General features: G+C 36.6%; 2 protein-coding genes across 2 annotated transcripts; both read right to left on the bottom strand.

Annotated features, from left to right (window-relative positions):
* Positions 1 to 6,514: 6,514 nt before the first annotated feature.
* On the bottom strand, positions 6,515 to 8,573 carry LOC110855124. Its single transcript, XM_022103545.2, has 4 exons — positions 8,429 to 8,573; positions 8,309 to 8,355; positions 7,272 to 7,453; positions 6,515 to 6,789 (listed from the first exon to the last, which is right to left on the bottom strand). Exons 1-4 carry the CDS (start codon positions 8,518 to 8,520, stop codon positions 6,544 to 6,546), a joined length of 567 nt encoding a protein of 188 aa, XP_021959237.1. The 5' UTR covers positions 8,521 to 8,573; the 3' UTR covers positions 6,515 to 6,543.
* A 12,388-nt stretch (positions 8,574 to 20,961) lies between these two features.
* Positions 20,962 to 24,310, bottom strand: LOC110855123. The gene is made up of 4 exons (XM_035855770.1): positions 23,935 to 24,310; positions 23,325 to 23,669; positions 22,459 to 22,961; positions 20,962 to 21,924 (listed from the first exon to the last, which is right to left on the bottom strand). Exons 1-4 carry the CDS (start codon positions 24,082 to 24,084, stop codon positions 21,501 to 21,503), a joined length of 1,422 nt encoding a protein of 473 aa, XP_035711663.1. The 5' UTR covers positions 24,085 to 24,310; the 3' UTR covers positions 20,962 to 21,500.
* Between the last annotated feature and the right edge of the window lie 1,166 nt (positions 24,311 to 25,476).

Below are 25,476 nucleotides of genomic sequence, written 5' to 3'. Positions count from 1 at the left end.
AACAAATGGGCTAGAACCTGCTTTTCCGCAAAATAATATTACGCGTGCAAAATATTTGAAAACTTTTCCGTTTAACATGGTTGTGGTTTTCGTTCCATTGTTCTACAACGAATGGATCGAAATAATAAAAAAAAATATTCTAGTCATCGATTTAGAGGTTAGTTATGTAAATACTTTATTTTGGTCCGGGTCTTGCCTTGCGTCCAAGGTTTCAAAATTTGCATAATAACCGAGTCTTTAATTTTGGATACTACATGAACTTCGATGCTTCAAATGATGTGTGACCTACATACATTAGCGAATTTTGTCTGAAATTACAGTGAGTCTATAATTATCTAGTTCTTTAGACCTGGTTGGAAATAGAATATCTGCGATGTGCGATGTTTTTATATCCCTTTATCAAGGGTTGCGATTAGTAAAAAGCATATTGAGAAAATTGAATTTCATTGGGAAAAAGGAATTTCTACCACTTTGAGAAAACAGTGAGCAAATCTCGGGTGTGAAGAATTTCCTTTAAATTTAATGTTCTTCGTTTACATTATGTCGCACGTGAATGAGTTGGTAATGCTTAAAAATAATTTATTCTCAAATAAGTAAGTAAACGGTTGGAAAAAAACAACAAAATTTTCAAAATGTCCATGTTTGGAGTACACTTAAAAATTTAAGAATGTTATTTCATTGATGAATACGAAGTCCAGCTCGGTAAATATTAAACAATAAACCAAACTAACCATAATGAACTCCCAAGGTAGAGCTAGCCACTATGTAAATAAGTAGAGAAATAAAATCACATGCTACATATGAACGGAAAAACGAAACCCTGGTTTAATCAAGATTTAATAATGTCCTACATATTAAATAGATAAGACCGGGGAAGGTTTTACTTTGTACTAAAGTTAACATTGCATACGTATTATGACATTATTACTTTTTTTATGCACACAATAAAAATTTCAATTTCAGATAAAATATTATTGACAGTCAAAGTTGATTAGTTTTTAGCATTTTATTTCCTCTGCAAAGACAATTGTTTTGCCAAATAATTGTTTTTATTATTTATGAGTTGAATTGAGTTAAATGATGAATTTTGCAAATGCATAAATACATATCTCTTCATTCCTTAAGGGCTAATTAGTTAAATGTATTTCCTCAGAATTTTAATTTAACTTTTTTATTCAAATTAGGCGTAGGCATTGGAAGATTCCACTGTGAACGTGGTAATCCTTTGTAGTATAATTCGTTTTTTTTGTTTCGTTTTTAAATTATGAATTGCCTACTGTGCGCAAAAATTGAGTAGACCTTTACGTATTTTTTATATGATGTGTTCATATTATTGGCAAATAATTCCTCGTCGCCGATTTTTATGGTCACAGCCCGGTCAAATTTCAGAATTTTGTTGACACTTCAAAATGAGGGGCCTATACGAAATCTTCATGGGTAGTTTTGCAGACTTTCCAACATTTTTTATTGGATTTTTTATTTTTTATTGCTGCAAGGCCTCACCAACCAAAAAACCATCGTACGAAATTTTTGACGCTCACAGGAATTTTTCGGCAAGTCGAAAGTCGAAAATCGTCTCTGTGGCGAAATTCAAAGAATTGAAATATACAAAAAGACAACAAGTTTCAAAATCATGACTTGAATTTATGGCAGAAAGGAATATATTTAATTTGTGGGGTGATAAGACATAAGGTCAGCCAGGCCAGCGGCAGAAGCCGCTAACGGCTAATTGCCGACACGAAAGAAGGCAACTTGAGACATTAAAATTCAAAACATTAGAATTCAAAACCGTTTCTTAGCTACTCTGAATATGCGCCCACTTTTACATTGGTTATAACCCCGAGATAGACGGGCATGTTGAAAGTTTTCCTTGGTGGACTATCGGGTTTACTGGAATTCTACATCAGCCCAATTTTATCAGTGTTAGTGGTTCATGCTTGTAAGTCCATTTCGGTTACGCAAAACTTATGTTCGCATGACTAACTTATGTATGTATCGCAATACTTGACACGACACGTGGATGTCGTGTTAGAATCTGCAGCTTAAATAGTTCCGTAACAGACAGGCCAGGTCTGGTCAACGAGTGAAATTGGCCTGGGTTGAAAAGGTGACCAGTCGGCCCTACATAATTCCACATGTAGATTACATATGACCTGTTCGTTGTCATTCATAAGAGTAATTCTTATAATTATGAGTGATATTGAATCAGCATGAATTTCTTTTATGAATGAAAATGAATGAAAGATTCCCTCTTTTCTGGATATTTCAATCGCATATTTTACACGAGCTGAGTTCGATCTCACATAAGTGAGATCGAATGAAGTGAAGTGAAGTAAATTGAAATGAGTATGAATGAAAATGACTGAATAAATATGAATGGAACAAATCGTTCAAACATTATAACGTCTGGTTTTTCCAATAAGACGTTTTTTGAACAGGTACATATATAAATATTTAAGTAGACAACTTGCTACGAATGTTGAAGTGTGTAAATTCTGTAACACGTTGAAGAGGAGAATTAGACCATCATTGTTGAACATTCTTTCAGGTTATGGCAAAACTTGAGGAAAATTGTCGTATGGGAATTTGTTGAAATATTTTCTGCAATTTTTGTTCAGAAATCTTCCAAGTTTTTAACCTTCACCGATATATTTTTTCAGTCATTTTATAACTATACGTAATCGGCCAAGTCGTGTTTCGAGGTTAGGTTCTAAACGCTGGTTTGAGAGAAACAGAAAATTATCGGGCACCAGAGCCGTGACCTACGTGGGGCGCTTCGATAGGCTCGTCCACCCTCTGGGATGAGTAAGTTTATGCGCTGCATGCACCTTGCAAATCTTTTGTTAACCAAATCCAGCAATGCGCGCACGCAATGTAGACTAACCGCATATGCTTTATTTATTTGCACGGGGATATAAACTAGTTCTGAGAGCTTAAGTTTGTCAATACATTGTACTAACGGTGACAAGTGAATGCTCGTTGTTCTTATGAAACACTGATGCTAAGTAAAAGTAAAACCCCCGGTTACATATGTATGTACATAGGTTATAAAAAACTGACCATAGGAGAGTGGGTCTAAATATTTATGAGGTTGCCTCCCTTGGTGAAACATGGTATGAATGGGAGCATGCATAATATAAAATGAAAAAGGGGGATGTAAAAACTAATAGCCTATAGCAGCAGTCTCAAATAGACCCTGTTCTGCAGAATAAAGCGCTTCGTTCGCATCTTTAAAAAAAATTTACTGAGCTAACCCTCGCTACTTATCCTCCAGGACCATGTTTCCAATTTACTGGAGTTCCATCCAACTCGTTGCAATCGTTACTTTTTCATCTCTCTGTGCATGCACAGTTTGGAGTGATTTATTTATCGATGCCGATCTAACCTTTTCATTCACTCCGGAAGGTGACAGGGTAATGGAGGTAGATGCAGATTTTCCGTATTTCGAGGCGGTGAGGGGTCATAATGCCTACACCCCGCTGCACAATTTCGTAGTTAATGAATCAATATATTCAGACACGTATCCAGATGGGCTCTACAACTACCTAAAAGTGCATGGGTATCGGGACATCGAGAAATCTGCAAGGCCTAAAGTAATTTTTGTTGATCTTGTCTCGTCTTTGACGTGGAAGACTAAGTGCGAGGACCTAATCCAGTCAACTGATATATCATTCGGACAAGAATTTGTGTTTGGTCACGTTCATAGTGCAAGAGATTTGTTTTGCCTCAGATGGCACGTTAGATTTTTGTCTACAGTGAAACTAATATTGTTCCAGAGAAGTATAAATTCACTAATATTTATTCCATGTTTAACCTGTGATAACATTGTATTCTCAAGGGTGAAGGCACTATCGTTAAAAGGTCTTAGCCAAACTTGGGACGCTCACAATAGAAACCTTCACAAATACTTTGTATTTGTACACCTGTCAGTACTAGGAAATTGCGCCCTACTACAAGACTCATCTAGCAATTTACGAAATTTCTATCTTTGCCCGCTCACAACAATTACCAAAAAGTATAATTTGACCTTAGTAGACTTCTCCTTAGACCTGTTTAGTTCTCACATCAAGAGTTTTGGTTATGCGCTAACTAAAGTACCAAATTATGATAGCGACTTTGGCTACAGCCTGCACCAAATATTCATACGAAACATTGATTTTCTAACTATTACAAATCCACCCGCTCCTGCAAGTGGGATGGCCACATTCGTTTCACCGTTTGATTTGGAGATTTGGTGCTTTCTCCTGGTCACCGTTATCTCAGTTGCATGGTTTCTAACTATGTTTGGATGTAAGATAAGCCGTGATGCATGCATTCCTGGAATAGAGAAGGGGATAAGGCTTGAGGCTTTAAGTTGTTACGCTGCGTCGATGGCGGAAAAGTTACTCACGGTGACTTTCATATTCCTAGGGCAAGTTGGTGCAAGTTCTGGAAGGTCATATCAGCATGGAAAGATGGCCCTTGTCCTTCTTACTCTATGGTTCTCAGGGAATCTCTTCCTCATGGTTAATTATTATCAAGGTTCAATATATTCATGCCTTGCTGTCCTCTTCCCTCCTCAAACCCCACGCGGAGTTGAGGATCTGGCCCACTGGGATCTTCGTATGGTAGCCATGCATACGGTTATAGCAATAAATAAGGTTAAACACACACATCTGCATGAAATCATAATACCCCAATTACTTCGTAGTGCCACCAACAATCCAAACTTTATTAAATTCTTAACCAAATTTAAGTTGAACCTCTTGTCCTTCAATTATGGCTCAGTAATGGAAATGGTGGACGATATTGTATGGGAAACTTCAACACGTTCTCACCCAATGACAGTAATATTCAATTTTAGAGATGTGCTTGAAGTTGACACCAAGCGCATTAAACATATGGGAAATCATCACGCTGTCATGAACAATGGTGACACACCATTTCGACTTATACTTTTCACTAAAAGCAATCTAAATTTGTTTAGTTCTCACTTAAACAAGGGGTTGAGACGCTTGCAAGGTCTAACCTTGCAAGAATCTGGGTTGGTTCAGATGTGGGCCAAACTAAAAATCTTATACGCGTTCTTGAGCTATAAAATAGAATTGCTAGCACGTGGAACATATTTTAAAGCTGTGCAGAGTTGCTTTGGAAATGTTAGAGACCAAGTAACATTTCATGAGTCGAACGCTGTTTCTCTTGACATAATTCTTCCTGCCTTTTTACTCTGTGCATTTGTCATGTCGTTGGGGATCGCTGGTTTCATAGCAGAAAATTTGAAAGTTCTCGCACATGTGAAGACCTTTGATATAATGAATATTCTGAACAAAATAAGAGGGACAATTAAATTGTAGACTGTGCATAGATAAAATTGGATATGGAAGCCGGGTAACAGAAATCTTACTTCCCGTTCACAACCTCGTCGTCAGTGAGAAATTTTATAGGAAATATGAAATTTGTTCCCCTATCTGGCAGGGGAAACCACACATGAGAAGATATACATATGTACATATTATTCACAAAGAAATGGTGAATACCAGACTGTAAATCTTGCTCGCACCTTTCCCATCTCGTAATCTCAGGTTGCCAGCTAACTATTCAGATTTACAAATGAATAGATGTGGACAAGCAAATAAAATACGAGCAAAAATTTTTATTCAATGTAAAACAAATCTGGAATTGTTTAAGTTTTTCCACGTGGCTGTAATACCAGCACTATCTTTGACAAATTATCTTGGTAATTATGCTCACCAAAAAATTAAATTGCATTTTTTTTAAATTTTGTTACCATTTCATTTTATACACACAAAAGTCATGTTGTATGTGTTGGTCCCCTATATCAAGCGATGTAGAGTTTCCAATGCTTGCAAGTGTGACAGCACCTTGGTCGCACCGCTAATGGACCGGTGCGAGCAAGATTTATTCTCTGTTCAGTGAATACCCTCATTTTTCTTAGTTACTAGTCTTTAAATGCGGATTTTTAGATTGAGAAGAGGAAGATGGGTCTACTGAATTTTTTTACTGTGTGCGTCAGGAGGTACGTAAATTACCCGTAACATTGCATATTTGTCCGGGTGTCAAACATTTTTGACATCCTAACATAATGCAAATTGAAATATGTTATCATTGCCATCAATCTTGAACGAGGTTCCATAATTTCCAAGGATTCGGTGGTTTTTGTGAAGGTTTTGGCAGCAAGATTTCCAATCTGGTATCAAAAATCTAACGCAATCCAACATAATCTAACGCATTGTATTCGGAACTTTGATGTCGCACGAGCCTAAAATCAATTGCATCTTTTGGATTTACTGCATTTTTTCTGCAAGTTTCAATTGCAAAACAACTTACACATTATACTTATCGGTATGAGCAATAACCCCAAATTTTAAAAGAATGAGCAACACAAGTTTTTGTTTGAAATTTGTATCCTAACAAAATTATATAAATCAATTCAAGTATTTCAAATGTATGAAATTTTATTCAAATAAATCAAATAAATTTATATATAATAAATTTAAGAATAACTCCAATCGTTTCCAATTGATGCAATTTTATTTACCTCAATCACTTATCAATCCTAATAACATCGAATTCAGGTTTCTTCTCTGACCAAGATTTTAATTGCGGATGAGTAGAAGCGTCGACCTCATTATCGATTAAATAGTGCAGAGATAAAACGGAATCTTGTCCATCTCTTTGCAAATTTGTGAGTTTCCCAGCCTTGTCATACGTGTAGAGGACTTGCTGCTCGACACCGGTGTCGTTCTCGTACCATAGTTGTGGTTGGTAGATATGAGTTCGTCCAATGTACTGGGTAGATCATTTTTTTAAGTTATTAATACACTCTTAAAAATAATGTGCAAACCAAATGAGCTCTGAATTACAAATTAAGCATGGCTCTGGATATAGAATTTACTAAATTCAGAGTAACGTTAACCCTTTGCAATGAGTTTAATGTGCATTACTTTTCAAAAGGGTGGTATAATTTTTAAGAGTGTACATAAACATATAAAAATAACCTCCAAGTAGAAATTACATCTATTAAGAAATTGTATATTCATAATTAAAGAGATAAATAATCCAAAACACACTCAAACACACACAAAAATCGTGTTGTCGTTTTTGAAATGCAAAAGCACGAAATCCAGAGCAACCTTTACCTGATAAAGAGTAAAGTTTACTTTGGATTTAGCATAGTTTAATTAAATTATAATACATAGTGCAATTGTGATTCAAAATGGTAACATGATTTTCAAGAGTGTGCATAATGAGGGGGTAGGGGCTAGAGTTACCTCATCCGAAGTGGAGAATATGCCCGGATCAAAATCATACATTTCGACACTGAATACAATGGGATGGTCGTAACTCCAGTCAAATTCGAAAAGTCCTGGGATTGTTCCTTCCTTCTTATCCATCAAGACTTTGGACTTGTAGGCTTTGTGATCATAGTCATTCTGGATTTTGGCGTAAGGGTCTAAACACAGGAAGGATTTGTGCACTCTTAAATTTGCTGGGTTGTGAATTGTCTCATTGTAAAAAAATATAAGTGTAATTTGAATTGATGTCGAGATGCAAAGTAGAAATGAGTCGGATGAGATATTGTGGAAATCTAACCCGCCTTACCCGGTTAGCTTATGAACCCGACACGTCTAATTTATGAACCCGACCCGTTTAATTTCTGAAAATTGACCCGTTTAATTTATGAACCCGACCCGTTTAATTTCTGAAAATTGACGCGTTTAATTTCTGAAAACTGACCCGGTTAATTTATGAACCCGAGCAGGCTAATTTCTCAACCCAATGCGATTAATTTTTTACCCCGACCCGGTTAATTTTTGAACCCGACGTAATTAATTTCCAAACCCGACCCGGTCAATTTGTAAACCCGACCCGGTCAATTTCCAAACCCGACCCGGTCAATTTTCTAACCCGATCCGGTTAGCTTCTGAACCCGACCTGGTAAATTTCCGAATCCGACGCGATTAATTTATTAATCCGACCTGGTTAATTTCCGAACCCGATCGCGTTTTTACTCACTGGTCTCATGCCCGACTAACCTCTATTACCAACTATTTTTCTAGGATTTCATTATTCTTTCTATACATACACACACCATTACAAAAAATGTGGCTCTATTGAAAAGTATTTAAGTACCCTTTGAATTCCATCGTAATTAAATTTTACTAAATCCAGGATAATTTTTACTCCCTATTAAAAAAGTGACATTATGCTGGATTTAGCATAGTTCATATTACTTAGAATTCAGAGTGCATTAAAAGGGTGACAGCATTTTTAAGAGTGTCAGATTTTTATGAAAATATGTAGTTACCAGTTTCAGATGCTTTCCCAGATCCGCTATCCTTCTTTGGAATGTTTCTGAAATGTTTAAAATTAAAATGTAAAATCCATTTGCCGTGGGAAAATGTTTATTTTTGTACTTCTCGCTTACGTGAAAGCTATGAGGAACTTTACGTTGAAATCGGGTGGTATGTTTCCTAAAATGCTACCCACCAGGAAGCAAAGTAAGATAATACGCGTCATTTTATGACGAGAAATACCTACATAAGTAGGTGTGAGGTGGAGTGGGTAGGCAATTAAAATTTACATATGTAGGTTGTGTTTATGACAATTTTATTTGACCTGGAACTTGTTTATAAATATTCGCCATTGTCACTAAACGGTGATAATTTAATCGATTACGCTTTAACCCTTACAATGCAAGTCTTTTACGTGTACAACTCAGATCTGGTTGGGACCAATTTTATTTTGTTCACCACAAAAAATAAGCATACCCGTATTTTTTCATTTTTCATAATGCGCTAATTTGAGCGCGGGGCGCGAATTTTAAAGCATTTTTCAGCCAAAACCTGGGGTTTTAAAAATTCTGCAAATTTTCGAATTTTAGCTCGAATCTAAAAATTCGAAAACATGTGTCTTCATAATGACTTACTTGACTAATGAAAAATCCACATGCATTATTTTTTGAAAAATTAAAAATTTGAAAGAGTTTATAATTTTAATGAATTTCAAATAATGGCAAAAAATTTTGAAAATCAAATTTTGAGACAATGGGATTTTTCATAAGTCAGGTAAGTCATTCTTAAGAGACATGTCTTCGAATTTTTGGATTCGGGTTAAAATTCGAAAATTTACAGAATTATTAAAAACCGAGGTTTTGGCTGAAAAATGCTTTAAAATTCGCGCCCCGCGCTCAAATTAGCGCATTATGAAAAATGAAAAAATATGGGTATGCTTATTTTTTGTGGCGAACAAAATAAAATTGGTCCCAACCAGATCTGAGTTGTACACGTAAAAGACTTGCATTGTTAGTTACGAAATATGCAGATTTGTGGAGTATTTTGTTTTCCGTTGAGAAGGAAATATACAATTTTTTTGCACTGTATAAATTACACTGCCACCAAAATTTCTCAAAAATATTAGTATAGGTATTTCTAATGTACATAAACTCAGAACAAAAATTTGTCGAATCAACACCGCCGGTGTCAATATATGACTTAACCGCCTTGGTTACAATGTTGAATCCGAGTTATGATGGTTTTGATACCGGTAGTTATAATGTTATGACCGGACGGAAAAATTTCATTACCACTCGGAATCACAATTGTAACCAAGGCGGTTAAGTCATATATTGACACCGGCGGTGTTGATTCGACAAATTTTTATTTTGAGTGTATTTTAACTACCCGTGGAAAGCTCTTATGTAAACAAGGTGAAAGCTTGCTTGGATTTTAACGTCTCAAAAAGTTACGCGGCTTATACTATTTTACTTAATTATATTTCGTTATTTATTCCACGATTTAGCTACTGCTGTTCCCAAAAATTAAAACGCACAGATATGTTTTAATATTGCTCGGGCAATTAGCTTGTAGAAATTATCGACTTATATATGTACTAGCGTATAAGCCCGTCTCCCGCCGGGCGAGAGCTTATTTAATTTTTGGTGAAAATTAAGTCGGATTGTTCATAATTCCAGCGAATCATTTTTTACTATATAATTAGCTAGAAATGCCTGTTGGCGAGGGAAGTGAAACTTTCTCCGTTTTAACTTCCGTCACGGAAAATTACTTTCACTTCCGTTGAAGACAAACATTTCCAGCTTATAATATAGAATATGCATCTTATTGTACCCATACATCCGCAGTTTGAATTCATTTCGACAAAAGTAGTAGACTCGCAGTTTGTCGAATACAGAATTCCTGAACGACCAAAGGTGTGAGCGGTTCGACAAAATTATTTCCAAACTGAACTCTCAGTGGGACCAAGGACCAATACAACCGTTTTCCCACGGAAGATTTACATCTTCCTTTATACCCCAAAATCCACCTGGAACTGATTCTAATCACATTTCCCGCCACGGAAAACGTTACCAGGGTGAAGGCCAGTACCCCAAAGTAAGAGAGCAGGAACATTCCACCTCGTAAAATATTTACGTCGGGAACTTGAAAAAGTTTAATCGCAATAAAGCACAACATCATCTGCACGAATGGAAAAACGTATCCATTCACGGCAAAGATCCTTTTTCGTATCATGGAATTCATGATTTTCTCCAAAACTTGTAATTTTCGGTACTCGGAAATCCCTGCGGCGAAGGCGTAAATCCGATTTAATTCAGTCAGCAAAAAGGAGAGACATGGAACGAGGATCATCGTGGCTTGATAACCCTCACCAATTACGATGCCTGCTGCACTAACGAATTCGAAAATTGGGAAGAGGCATCGCTTCGTGAAATCTAAGTCGAAATGACTACCGTGGCAAAATATAGCGCTGAGGAAGGGCGGCTTGCATGGGAACAGGGCAGCCAGAAAGGCTGATCCACTGGCGACAAGGTAGTAGTCAAATTCAGCTAGATCCATACAGAAGAGGGCGCATTTCCAGATAAATGATTTCCTTGGATGATTAGAGCCTGCTAGAAAATAGACAGAATTTTTATAAAAGCTGGAAATATGTAGTTATGTAGGTTACAGCAATAAACTGCTGAAATTTTTGAAATCTTCATTAAATTTCCTATAGAATCTATGCATTTTACAGTAATGACGCTTTTACAGAACGCAAAACACCAATACTTGTGTCATGACTGCGAAAGGTGCCGTTATTTACTTTGCCAACTGTATCTAGAAGTTAAGGTTTACGACGATCGTGTGCAGTTACGTATGAGTAATTTTTTGGTTAATTTAAAAAATCAATTGTGAACACGATATTCTAAAGTTAGTACGAACATAGCTCAAAATAGAGGTGCAAATGGATACGACTTTTTGCTAAAAATATTTGGTAAATAAGATTTTAACTTCATTAGATAAGTATTTAGTCAACATCCTTGAGTACTTAATTTTTAATTATATGTTTATCAGACGCGAAATGAAGTCAATGAAAAAGGGTAAGATCTAGCCGAAGAAGAGCTAAATTTAGCTCCGACTTTATTTAGCCGAACCGGAGCTAGATTTAGCTCTAAAAGCCAAATCTAGCTCCTCAAGCTCAATTTAGCTTTAAAAATAGCTAAATTTAGCTGATCATCGGCTAAATTTAGCTTGGTCAGGCTTTGAAAACACCCACCGACTTTATTATGCACTGACGGTTGCTTTTGTCAATTTAGATAAATTAAGCAGGTTTCACTTAACAAATAACCAATGGCCCAGCTTTGTGTGATCTGGCCCACCGTGGTTACAAAAACTTAAAAGTGAAGGTTATTTTAAATTCATAGTTATAGATTGAAATTCAATCATTGAGTAATCTAAATTTAGCAGAAGATTTGGAGCAAAATTTACCCTTTGGAGCTAAATTTAGCTCCGGATCGGCTAAATAAAGCCGGAGCTAAATTTAGCTCTTGATTGATTGATTGATTGAAGCTTTATTCGAGTGTCTAACAAGTTCACCGTTACAAACAATGCTCTTCCACAAGTGACACATACAATAAACAATTTATACTATTAACTAATACTAACATTACTAATTTCGTCATAAACAATTAAAAAATATAATTTCGTAAATATTGAATCATGTATAGTTAATAGTATAAATTGTTTATTGTATGTGTCACTTGTGGAAGAGCATTGTTTGTAACGGTGAACTTGTTAGACACTCGAATAAAGCTTCAATCAATCAATCAATCAAGAGCTAAATTTAGCTCCGGCTTTATTTAGCCGATCCGGAGCTAAATTTAGCTCCAAAGGGTAAATTTTGCTCCAAATCTTCTGCTAAATTTAGATTACTCAATGATTGAATTTCAATCTATAGCTATGAATTTAAAATAACCTTCACTTTTAGGTTTTTGTAACCACGGTGGGCCAGATCACACAAAGCTGGGCCACTGGTTATTTGTCAAGTGAAACCCGCTCAATCCATCCAAATTGACAAAAGCAACCGTGAGTGCATAATAAAGTCGGCGGAGTTGAACCAAAGTATTGGTACCGTTGTACTCACAAAAATCACCTCTACCAACTATGCAAACCTTAACAAAATCAAATTTTTGTGTGGCCCTCGAGATTCCGGTTTCCATTATTGCTAAATAACAAAGTCTCTTCTTTGTTATACGGTCATGAACGGTTACGGTCACGCTCTTCTTCGGCTAAATATTACCCTCTTTCCTTGATGTAATGAAACGACTGTAATGAAACGACTAACCTATGTAATTTATCAAACAGATATGATCCGAATTCGGGGAAAGTTCGCATTTCAGCAGGAAAGCTGTCACAAGTATGGCTGTTAACCCAATAGCTTCCACAGTCTCGAGAAAGTTAGTGGCTTTGGTTTTCGTGCAGTACAGCTGTGTCAAAATGGTCACACAGTGAAGAAAATGTAACAAGTGTATAATTTTATGATATTTCTTGTTCCGTATAACAAATTGTGTTTTCTTCTTGTCCCAGGTGTACAAAACGCAGAGAAATACGTCACCAGACTTGTGATGGCGCTTCAACCTGGTAACAAGTGGGGACGCGACGTTAGCCATTTTGTTGAACCTGAAAGCCGTCAGGGAACAAAGCTTTGATTGTAAATTTCGAAATAAACTAAGGAGGCGAGGAGACGGATGTGCAGTAAATTTGGGTGTTACTCCAAGTTGGGAAAACTTATTACCACGATACGTATTGCTTATTAAGTAGCTTCAGCTACTTTATGCGAAGACTTTGTCTGTCTGGCTGTCTGTCTGTCTGTAAGCAGAATTACGGGAGAATGGATCGAGATAATCGAAATCGGTTTTCGACATTATACAACGGACGAGAAGGGGAGGATCCTATCGACTTTTGGGGCTGACCGGACCACCCTCACCAGCGGCAGGGTGTGATCGGGGCAAAATGAGATTTTTAGTGAAATTTAATCTACAGATGAAAGAGAGTAAAATTAAGTGTACCAAAGTTGTACCACACTCCCTTGGCGCCAGGGGGTGTGGTTGGGGCAAAATGAGATTTTTAGTTAAATTTAATCTACAGATTGAATAGAGTAAAATTAAGTGTACCAAAGTTGTACCACACTTCCTTGGCGCCAGGGGATGTGGTCGGGGCAAAATGAGATTTTTAGTGAAATTTAATCTACAGATGAAATAGAGTAAAATTTAGTGTACCAAAGTTGTACCACACTCCCTTGGCGCCAGGGGGTGTGGTCGGGGCAAAATGAGATTTTTAGTGAAATTTAATCTACAGATGAAATAGAGTAAAATTTAGTGTACCAAAGTTGTACCACACTCCCTTGGCGCCAGGGGATGTGGTCGGGGCAAAATGAGATTTTCACAAAAATTGAATTTATCGATAAAATTAAGTGAAATTGAGTGTTTTCGCGATGTCGTGGGAGTGGTTGGAGTGAAGTAACCTGAAGCTACTTCCTCATGTGCGTTTACGACGGTTTATTAAATATTAATGATGTATTACTAAATACCACAGGATGCATGAAATTAAATTAATACTGGTTGTATTCAGCAACATACTTAATGCATATCTTATCAAATTATGCATTACTACATACATATATATTATCCAGCCTTAATTATTTATATATATGTACTTTTCCCAACATGAAACCGTTATATTAAACAAACCTGGGCAAATCCAAAATTTGAAATACCCAACTTATAATTATAATACGTCAGGATTATGTAAATATTTTAGTAAGCACATCCAGGATAATTAAATACAGTTGTTTGAAGGATATTAATTTTGATATTCACGGAGTGGCAGTGTAAATAGATGCAGATCCGTAATTAAATTGTTGTTTAATTTTGTACAGGATATGAATAAATTATCAAGACAGGGTGGTACGCAGGGTTCGCTATTCCGGGTTTTTGTGGGTTGGGGTTTTTTGGGGTTTTAGTGGGTTTTAGTGGGTTTTTCCGAGCTTTTTGTAGTATTTTGAGGCTTAGGATCAATTCTAATTAACCTTTCTGACTCATTATGAAATTTTGAGAATTTTCATGCGCGACTTAAATTTCTAAATATCAATGCATTTTTCCAAGTTTTCATGTTAAACATTAATTTTCGGTGTAAGAGTCCAAGTCAATGATAACGGCTAAAATTGCATGCTGAACTCGTATATTAAATTGATTTTTCTCCAATATATGTACAAATAATTTTAGGATTTCTGGTTCAACCTGCCCCAAAATCTACAAAAACCCACAAAAACCCCGGAAAACCCCCGGGGTTGGTTTTTTCTAGATCTTTTCTAGAAGGAAACCCAGGGATTGTCAGAACCCTGGTGGTATGTACGTACATTAGAACCTGCCTACTCACATTAATAACTTACTAGAAGTAAATTATACGTTTATGAATAATCCATACTTGTATGTAAGTACGTTATGAAAGTTAAAAGTAAATAGTAGCATATTAAATAACATCCAGGTTATTAATCCACATGCATGATCGACATCCAACTCAAAAACCTGCACGCATTTTAATAATTGTCCATATGTATGCATGTATTTAAGGTGTTCAAATTTTGAGATGCTCTTTTGTTGGACAGGATATCTTAAAATAACTAATCAATTTGCCTTAGCACTCTTACAAACATGGAGGCTATTCATTATTTCTTCGTATCCTTAATATTCTACGGATCGTATCGTAAACAGGCCCCGTTCAAGGCAATGTGGCGCCCTAGGCAAAAAAAGATAGTGGTGCCCCAACATGAAATTCGGAATTTTTCATTTTTAATTATTTACTCGTGCGAAAATTTTCCATTTGGACTAATCGCATTTGGACAAATCATCACTTCTGAAATAAATATAATTAAATATCTTTAATCTCATAAAAAATTGAATATCTTTTACCTTGTGCTCGTACCCTGTTTTGCATGATATATCGTAAAACTTGACACTTGACAGTTGTTTTTATTCAGCTTATACGGGCGCCCACCTGCGCCCCCAAGAAATTTGGCGCCCTAGGCCGTTGCCTAGCTCCCCTATGCCTAAAACGGGGCCTGGTCGTAAAATTGATTACGAGATTTCGTATTGTTTTCGGAGTGCGTATGATTTGGTCATCGAAAATCCCTTTACCATTTCTACCAAGCTTGACCGCTTGGTTCTCTTTGTAAAGTATTTTACGATATAAAGAAATATCCACAGGGTTATCATTTTGATAAGTAAATGCGCTCTGGTTCGAAAAAAAAAATTTCGGGCTCTACCGAGATTTTCCAACGAGTTATATACCTCAAATTCACGCGCCCGCCTGTCTTTGCCGAGGAGGAAATATATAGCGAGAGAAAATTAATTCGAAGATTGAACTTAGCTGTCAACGTTTTTCCTCAATAGGGCCATTCAACGGAACGATAAGTGTCGCGAGATTACAAATTTTATGTTGCTTTATTTTATTTACATAAGTCGCTGAATAATTTTTTACAAGGTTCTATTGTAAGTGGATTTAGAGCGAAGTTTACTACGAATTGAGTTATTTACTTAATACCGAACTCAGAATGTGGTTATTTTCCATAAGGGTGGCACGATTTTTAAGAGTGTTTGATATCTTTCAAACAACTTATATTCAACATAATGTAAGTTATTATCTATACGGTTACAAGTTTTAGTGGTGAACGAGAACAGAGGTTGGTTTACTTTGGTACTACAGAGGGTTAGGCCTTTAGGTGTAAACGAATTTGGCCTTGCATAACCCCGGAACGGTTTGTCATAGCGGGTCAAAATTTTGAACAGACGAGCATGTGATAGTTGTGTGCAAAAATTCAACTCTCTACTTTCATAAATGCCTCCCCCACAGCCCCTCAGAAGCTGAGGCACTCATTACAACTTGTTTCAGAAAAAATTTCGCTTCGTTTACAAAAAACTATTTACTAATTGGGTTCGAAGAGCTTACTACACCATAAAGGCCGACAAAAATTCAAGCCATTTGGCGCTTTTCAGTGAGGAGAACTTTCAGAACAGTTTATGGTTGTGGGTGCAATGTCGGGTCGTGGTGTCCTCCCACTTATCAAAGTCCCCCAAAAACTGAAATTATCTGCAAAGTATTATGTGGATAGTCTATGTAAATCACGTTTAGAAAAATATCTTCATAGATTGTACGGTAAAAAAATAAATAAGACCATTTTTCATCATGACGCAGCGTCTTCCCATGTGGAAAATGAACCCAAGATTATGCAAACGTTTATGAAGTTAGATATGGGATAAAAATCATTTCAAATAGTAAAATATCTGTACAATCCCCTGATGTAAGTTAAATCGACTTGTTTGGGTTCGGATACTTGAAAAGAAAAATTTTTCTGTGGAGACCCAATTTTTTAGGAGTCTGGAAAGAATTTAAATGACTGCCTGAGCTTCTGGGGGCTGTGTGGGGAGGCATTTTTGAATGTAGACAGTTGAATTTTTGCACACACCTATTTGAGGATAATATGCTCCTCTGTTCAAAATTTTGACCCGCTACGACAAACCTTTCCGGGGTTATGCAAGACCAAATACGTTTACACTAAGATGCCCAACCCATCTGTAAATTTTCATTTATACAAGGCGTTTAACTCCAGGTGGGTGCCTGGGATTAGAATATTGAAATTAGAAAAATTGAAAGTTGTCAATAAATATTTGCTAATTTATCATATTGCTTTTTAAAAATTGATGTTTCATCTGGCTTCTTCCATGGCACCTACTCAAAGTGAGAAGGTATGGTATAAGATAGTTATCCTAGATATTGACGGGACTAAAGACAGGGTCTGAATTAAGCTGACTCGTAGTTTTGCGTCTTCCAGAATGCATGTAAATATGATGACTTAGTTCATGACCACGCAAGTATAAATAAATATGTTGTGTAATTTATTCAGTAAATGCTTAATTACTCATTATTCCGGAATAATTTAACGAGGCATCGTCTATAGGGTGAAGCTTAGCTCTGTACATGTTCATCTACAAATTAATCAACTCATTATAATACCGTGTATCACAATAATATTTACCAAATCAAGTCAAGTGTCGAGATATATTTCTGAATGGCGTTAACACGTTAAATTTATTGGGTAGTTAGAATACTAAGAGACATTATAGCACAATACCCAACCAACATGCATGTACCTACGTAGTTTCCGTTCATTTCGACAACAGCAGTAGACTCGTGGTTTGCATGATACAGAATTCCTGAACCACCAAAGGTGTCAAAGGCTCCACAAAATTATTCCCAAATTGTACCTTTAAAGGAGTCAACGTCCTGCACACCCTTTTTCTCACGCGAGAAGAACTTCTTATCTTGTAACCCGAGATCCTTTTCGCACTCATCTGGATTGCTTTTCCCGCCACAGAAAACGTAACCATTGTTAGGGAAAGTATACACAGGTAGGGAACCAGGAATATCGCAGCTCTCCAAATATTCCCTTCCGGCGCGTGAATCACCTTAATCACAACAAAGCATAACATTACCTGCACGACGGGCATGAGGTATCCGAACACGGCAAATATCCTGCCCCGTATGACCGAGTTGATGACTTTCCCTAAAACTTGCAATTTTCTATAGTCCGAAATCTTCGCTGCGAAGTTTTGAATCCGTTTTAATTCTGTTAACAGATGACAAAGGCATAACACAAGGGTCACGACGGCATGATAACCCCCACCAATCCCGACTGTTGCGCTATTTAAGAAATCTAGGAGTACGAAGATACATCGTATCGCGAAATTATTTAACTGAAAACTACAATTTTGGCAAAATAAGGCACTAAGGAGGGGTGGTTTGCATGGCTGTAATGCCGCAAGAAGTGTTATTCCTCCGGATACGGTGTAATACGTCAATTCTGCACTATCCAGGCATATATAGGCACATTTCCAAAATTTCCAATGATAGAGTTGCCCACGTAATTCTGACCTACATATTGGTAAATTCACTGTCATTCAATAACCAAATCAAGGATTTGAATATACATAAGGAGAAACGCATACAAAATTCTAATTTTAATACATAATCCATAGCTTACATATGTAGTTTAAGAGGTTTATTTGATCCAAATTTGGCTGAATTTCCAATTTAAGCAAGAAACATATTATCAGCATGGAGATGTAACCGACAGCCTCTGCAGTATCCAGTAAATTGGTAGCTTTAGTGCTTGTGCAGTAAAGTTGTATCCAGATAATTAGGAAGTGGAGTAGGTGTAGCAGGTTGACAATTTTATGATATCGTTTGTTTCGTACCACGATTTTATTTTTATTTTCATCCCAAGTCGAAAAGCAACAAAGGAATAGGTCACTTTTAATATTTTTCATTTTCATATTTTGGTCATAGTCGGTTAAATTGATGGACAAGGCTAAAAGAAATGTCGAATGACGCTATATACTTCTTTACTGACCGGCGACAAACACCCCTGTATTATGCAGAGGTCTTGCAGTTCGACGAGTACAATGAGGTGTAACCAATATTGGCATTTGAAGAAGTTTGTAATGAGTACTTAATAACTACATATTACGTACGTAGAAATGTATTACTTAGAAGGGAAGAGTTGATTCCTAAACACCGATTATACTGAATCCCTGATGAGTACAGAAGTAGGGCAACCCTATGTTCTTGAAGTATTCTTCTTACAAACCCTTTTGTTGTCTTCAGCAAAATGTCACTTGCAAAATAACGCCTTAAAATAAATTATTAAGCAAAAACAATTTGGGGTATCGTGAGATTTGTGTTTATTGCGGGGAGGGGCTCATCCAACGCGTCTACGCCCATTATAAAGCCTAGAAAGTGGGAAAGCGGGGGACCCGCACTTTTAGACCGCGAGCGAAGCGAGCCTAGAACGCGCGAAAGCTGGGGCCCCGCACTGTTAGTAACTAACAATGGAACCTTTTTTCAAGCTACACGAGATAAGCTTAGTGACTGATGCTAAAAAATCAAGCTAAAAATTAGAAATGACGTGGTACTTATCTTTCCGTTGAATGGGCACTTGGAGGTCAAATATTTGAGGGCAAAGTTCACAGTAGCGGCCTGTTTTTTCTCAAGCGGGCGAGCGGAGGAGTGAAAATTTTCTCCTTCGAGGTCACATAATCATATTCAAATTCTCATAATTCAAAGTAGAAAAGCAACAAAGGAATAGGTCACTATATTTGAAGAAACGTTTTACCCTGTACACCAGTGGGAAAATGTTATTGCTCGAAGTACGGTTTTTCGTCATAGCCAATTATTTAGATTACTGAGCAAAGCTATAAGAAAAATTGGATGACGTCAGATAATTACGTACTAACCGGTGACATGCACACCATGATTATGCGGGGCTCTTGCCGGAGGAGTTTAATGAGGTGAAACCAATGTGGGTCTTTAAACTATTTTATCATTTGTACTTACCTAGTAAGTATTACGTAGAAATATAATAGTCACTTAAAAGGGAGGAGTTGACGGCTATGAACCGATTGTATTGAATCCCTGCTGAATACAAAGTAGGGATTCGCAGCGCTAATCCTAAGTTCTGGAATTATTCTTCTTGAAAACCCTTTTGTTTTCGTCAGTAAAATGTCACCTACAAAATTACGCTTTAAAATAAATTATTGAGTAAAAACAATAGACGAGCAGGTGTCGAAGATGATTCTTTTAAACTGGATATGTATATTTCTTTTTATGTAAATAGAAATCGTTGAATATTCCGCTGATTCTATTCGTGGTGTTGTGCCTTGGGCCAAAATTGTTGATTTTAAACCGAAATCTTGGACAAATTCTGCAGACATGTTCTCAACACAAGTTCAGAAAATGTTTTTTGTCCATATTACATACGTTTTTTATATCCCTCGAACTTATTCTTGGTGAAAATAAAAAAAATAGAAATGTACTGCAACAACCACTCAGAGCAACAATAATTTAGTAAACTGGAGGGTATACCCCAAAAATTTTTATACTTATTTTTAGGAGTTTCCCACCTATGTATTTAAAAGTTTCTTCCTAAATTTCAGTTATTTAGTTGTCATATATCACATATTTATCCATAAAGAGGCAAAGAATGTAGATTGTATGTAGTTATTAATTTAATCGCTACCATCATGAGTTGATTCCGGCTTTAGCCAGGAAGCTAACTGTTAAATGTCAATATAACCACAGCCTAGGATTGATTACATAAAAATAAGTTGGAACGGTACATCTTGAATAATTTAGCCAATTAACTCACAGCTGTTGCCGGGAGTAGCCAAATATTGCCATGTAGCTATGTACATGACATGTAATCGGTGGTTTAAAATTAAGCATTTTTCGGGTAGCCGCAACACCCAGTTACCCGACTTCCGCATTAAAAGTTTTTCTAGCTAATACACACTTCAAATTTAAATAAGCAAGAGCATCATAATGGCTTCATAAGTTTGTTTCATAGTCCCGTTTCCATTGCAATTGAGACATTCTGCTTCAGTACTTACGCCAGGTTTAGGAAACTGTGCAAGGATAAATGTACGTATGTAAGTAAATTATGCATTATAGATAAGTATAGTTTATATACTTCCCAGTTTTTTAGGACTTTTGTATAAGTTTTGAATTTTTACGGCAAAGTTTTTACGGCATCCTTAAAATGTATAATACATTTAAATCATTACGATAATTTCTTGCATCAAAAAAATGTTTTGTAACTTTATTTTCAAGAAAGTACGAAAGTTTATAAGATTGCATAGTTGTCAATCGTAAGAAATATGTACGGAAAAATTAAAAAAAAATTTACGGAAAATTATTTTGTTACAATATTCAGCCTTACACTCTAAGAAACCTGGTGATAACTACCACCACGCGGTGGTCATATGTGACTCTTCCGGAATGGTGACAGCTGCAACCACCGCAAGGTGACAACTGCACCACCGCACGGTGATTGATCATCACTGAGCTGGTGATGGGCATCCACCATCCGGTGGTCTTCTGCCACCTGCCGGTAGAGTCACATATGACCACCGCGCTGGTGGTAAAATTTCTTAGAGTGTATGTACAGCCCCTAAGGTTGCGAGGAATACGAGTTTCCTCATCTTGTATGTAAATGCATATAAAGTGTTCCCTGGTTTTAACACTGAAAATTAACTAGAATCACATCTTTGAAAATATGTAAATGATTTGGGTACGTATGTACATATATGTAAATTTATACATATTTAATATCATTCAAGAATTATCCGACAACCTCGGAGTCTTCAAATTTGGGAGTACTTTTGCAATTTTTCTGCAAAATCGGTCATAATCACAATATTTTCCAGCCTCCCAACAATTAACCCATCTCTTTGTGTCGGGATCCTCGTCTTGTGAACAGATCGGTGGGAACGTTATATCCAACGTGGTCAAGGTATCCCAAGTTTGCGCGTCGTGGGGAAAGAGCATTTTATAAATTTCGAAAGAATGACGAAATTTGTCGTCTTGAGTCTCATTACAGGAAATAATTGAGAGTTGGGATAAGGCAGGAAATTGGGTGGAGTAGTTGAGATCAAGGCCTCTCTCCAGGTCGCCAGTCTCGTACACAAATTCGACACATGCGAGAGCCAACTCAGGATTAAATTTCGGGTCGGACTTGTTCCCAATGTGCATGGTTAGGCTAAAAAAGATGTAAAATTTGAATTAGATTTTATAACATAAAATGTAACTTTTCAAAATTTGTAAAAAAATAACTAAATTTAAGTAACCCTTTAAAGAGTATGATTTACTACGAAAAAATGCATTAAAAACTGTAGGACTATGATAAACTGACAAAATTACAAGTGGTTTTAATAAAACTTCAAAAATAAAAAGGCTAAAATTTAAAGTTGCCTCATGGCTAAATTTAAAAAAATGCAAGAAACGTTTCGAATTTAACATTTGTCCAGTATAGGAGAAATCCTGCCAAATCCCAACAAATTTAAAGCCGCCGAGTGAAAACAGTGACCATCCAGACACCACAATTACATATCTTCACCCTTCAGTAGTAAGGACAATTTTTAAATAAATCTTTGGTCTTCCTCCCGGATTAAACTTTTCTTATAAAATTACAATTTTCTTCGTTGAGGGTTAAACATTTCCATTCTTGTGTTGGTTAACAACCTTAAAAACTTTACCAGCAAGACACAAATTTCACTTGAAACTTGTCACCTACTTTCCCAATTTTGGCATCCTCGGCCAAACCAGGGTGCCTGTGGACGAATCTGCAAACTGAATCCAGCCAAATTCCAAATCTTCCAAGGTGGTTGAAAATCTGTGGAAAATTTTGGAAAGTAAACCCGGTCCTGCCGCATCTGCTAAGAAGAAATTCGTAATTTCCAACTTCTTGAGAGGAACGTCCACCTCGGGGAGGAGAGAGTACGAGAGTCGATTACATCTCGTACCCGGCTCAGAGTTGCACTTTATTCGGAAACTTTCCAGTCTCTGGTAAATTTCTGGGAACTGGAGTAATTCCCCATAAACGACGGGGAGTAGAGCCGAGTGAATAGTGAGGTTGGTAAGATTGGGACAAAGGCGGAGAAAATTTTCGCCATTTTCGGTATCGTCCATTTCACAGGATGGATTTTGGACCAGGTCGATGCACAAAGATGTCACGGTGGGGAACACGGGTGGATTTGGTGGCAGAAATACTTTTCCGCTCGGTAAAGTCAGAGAAAGCTGTGGAAAATGAAATGAATGTTAGGTTATTTAATATTTTTAGGCGAAAATTATATGAAAAATTGAAATAAAATTGAAACAGGGTAGAGTTTAAGAGCTGTTTCATAAAAGAGAGAGGTTTTTCTTAACTTCTATAAAACAATTTTTGAATCTGTCTCTAATTGTGGATCATTTTGGGAAAAATAGCTTCGAATTTTAATTTTGCTTATTAAAAATATAGTGTGAGCTTGTATTTTGAATTTTTTGATCTTGCTGGTCATTGGATACCATGACAATATTTTAAATGGTTATTATGTATTTGGTTATTTAAAGGTTATCATGCAGAGTTAAATAAATTTTATCACTACAAAATAAACAAATTACCGTTGTTAACGAGTTCATAAAGTATTTTGCACATCGAGCCAAAAATTTTGCAAATGTTTTCTCCACAATTCCTTCATTGATGATGTTGAGACTTTCGACGTCCATCGTGCCTTCATTTGGGGCTAAAAGTTTGTCCAAATGTTCATAATTCGGAGAGCCACAGCGAATTTCCACGTGCGCCGGGAATTTGTGCAGAACTTTTGGCGAATCGAGATCTGTAGAGAGTCCGAGGAGAAATCTTTCTAGGAGGACGGAAACTCCAACTTCTGCCCACATTTTGGCAACCAAACTGCACGCTTTGATATCTTTGGAGAGTTCGAGATGAGAGAAGATGCGGTGCAAAAACTAGACAAAATAATTGTGATTTAGTAAAATGGACAAATTTCATGACGAAAGGTCTCTTATGTTTTGCTATGGTATTTTTAAGTATGCAAGTTTTGTAAATGGACCAAAGTTCAAAATAAAAATTTGACTCTGGCAGTTTACGAACATTCCTTAATTAATTAAAACCGTGCTTAAAATATGCACCTACATACATATACTTTTTCCCTGTCAAATTTACGTGTTTCTCATGCTTTCCCTCATGAAATGTAATTAAATGCATATGTACCTCTTTATTCCACAATACAGAAATTATTGCAGTTTCACCGGTCCCATAGTGGACTGCATTTTCCATCCGGCCACCCACTCTCCCCAGGTCAGTCGCAATTGCAAATTTACCCATAATTATCTCGCTACTATAATTAACACGCAGGTGCATAAACCACAAACATGAACTGCACCACTTCACCTTAAACACTATAATTAACACGCAGTTATGGATGTATATCACGCAGCCATCTGTTCCATACTGGACGACTTCACCGGCCAATCAAACCAGGCAGATTGGACAAACCCACTTAACACGACCTACCCAATGTACCTATTTACAAAAATAAATCCAGCTTCTGATGTGCAGTGTCACGTACCTTTTATTGGAAAGGTTGTGGGCCAGGTGCTCGCATAATGGAAGGGATGTACATACATATATAGATTCCTGATCCGACCCGTGTTTATATAGATAACTCAACTCACCGGGTGTATGTAATGCGTGTATGGAAAAACCCTGTATTTAGAATAAGTATGTATATTATACGTAAACTCTGTATTAAGAAAACGTATCTACCATAAAAAACATTGTAGGGTGATGGGAAGCTACATATCTCGTTATGCTGCATGCACATGTATATATAAGAAAAGACAGTGTCCGTATTTCGCTGAGGGGTGAGTGAAAGTGAATAGGGGCCATTCATATATTAGGTCATCAAAAATTTACGATTTTAGCTACCACCCACCCAACGAAACAGTAAGGGATAGGGAATTTTAAGATGGTGAAGATAGAAAGACCTAAACCATCCACATACTAAAATGATGACGCAATATATGGACGTTCCCAAAATGCATGGATATTTACTGTCAAATGCATGGTGTTCTTTTCAGAAATGACGCATACTGTAACTGGTTTTGAACATTGAATTTTGCGCATCAAAATGTCCAAAACTGCTTAAAATACTTAAATAGTAAAATGTAAAAAAAATAGATACAACCTGTTCATTATTTTTTATGAGTTGCACATCTTTTGTTCCCATGGTGGATGCGTCCTAAAAAATGATGAACGTCGGAGAAATCATCAGATAGAAACACGCGTATGTATACTTTATTGATCACGATAGATGTATGGATCATTACATTTACCCTTTATCGGCATATTTCCTTTCGTAATTTATCTGTTGACCAAACACAAATTATAATATTCAATTAAAACCTTGGTTATAGAACTTTGTGTACATAATACATTTTAGTTGTTGCCAGTGTCAATAGCCAAGTCCGTTGTTCAGTTAAGCAAAGCATATGTGAAGTAAAGGTAAATTAAGGAGTTGAATTATGCATAGAAAATTCTTGGCGACTCATGAATGCTACAGTCTTAATTTACATATTTAGTGAACGCTTGGTCTATGCACTCGAGAAATTGCGTATCGATGAAATAAATCGAACAGGTAATTATCCATCGCCCATTGACGTGTTTTATACTTATTTGTTACATACATACAGTACTGCCATATTTTATATATACCCAAACTTTGACAGTGTTGTTGTCGACATACATAATCAT

Source organism: Folsomia candida, unplaced genomic scaffold (assembly GCF_002217175.1).
Source record: "Folsomia candida strain VU population unplaced genomic scaffold, ASM221717v1 Fcan01_Sc011, whole genome shotgun sequence".
NCBI lineage: Eukaryota > Metazoa > Arthropoda > Collembola > Entomobryomorpha > Isotomidae > Folsomia > Folsomia candida.
This window is presented reverse-complemented; position numbering and strand designations above follow the sequence as displayed.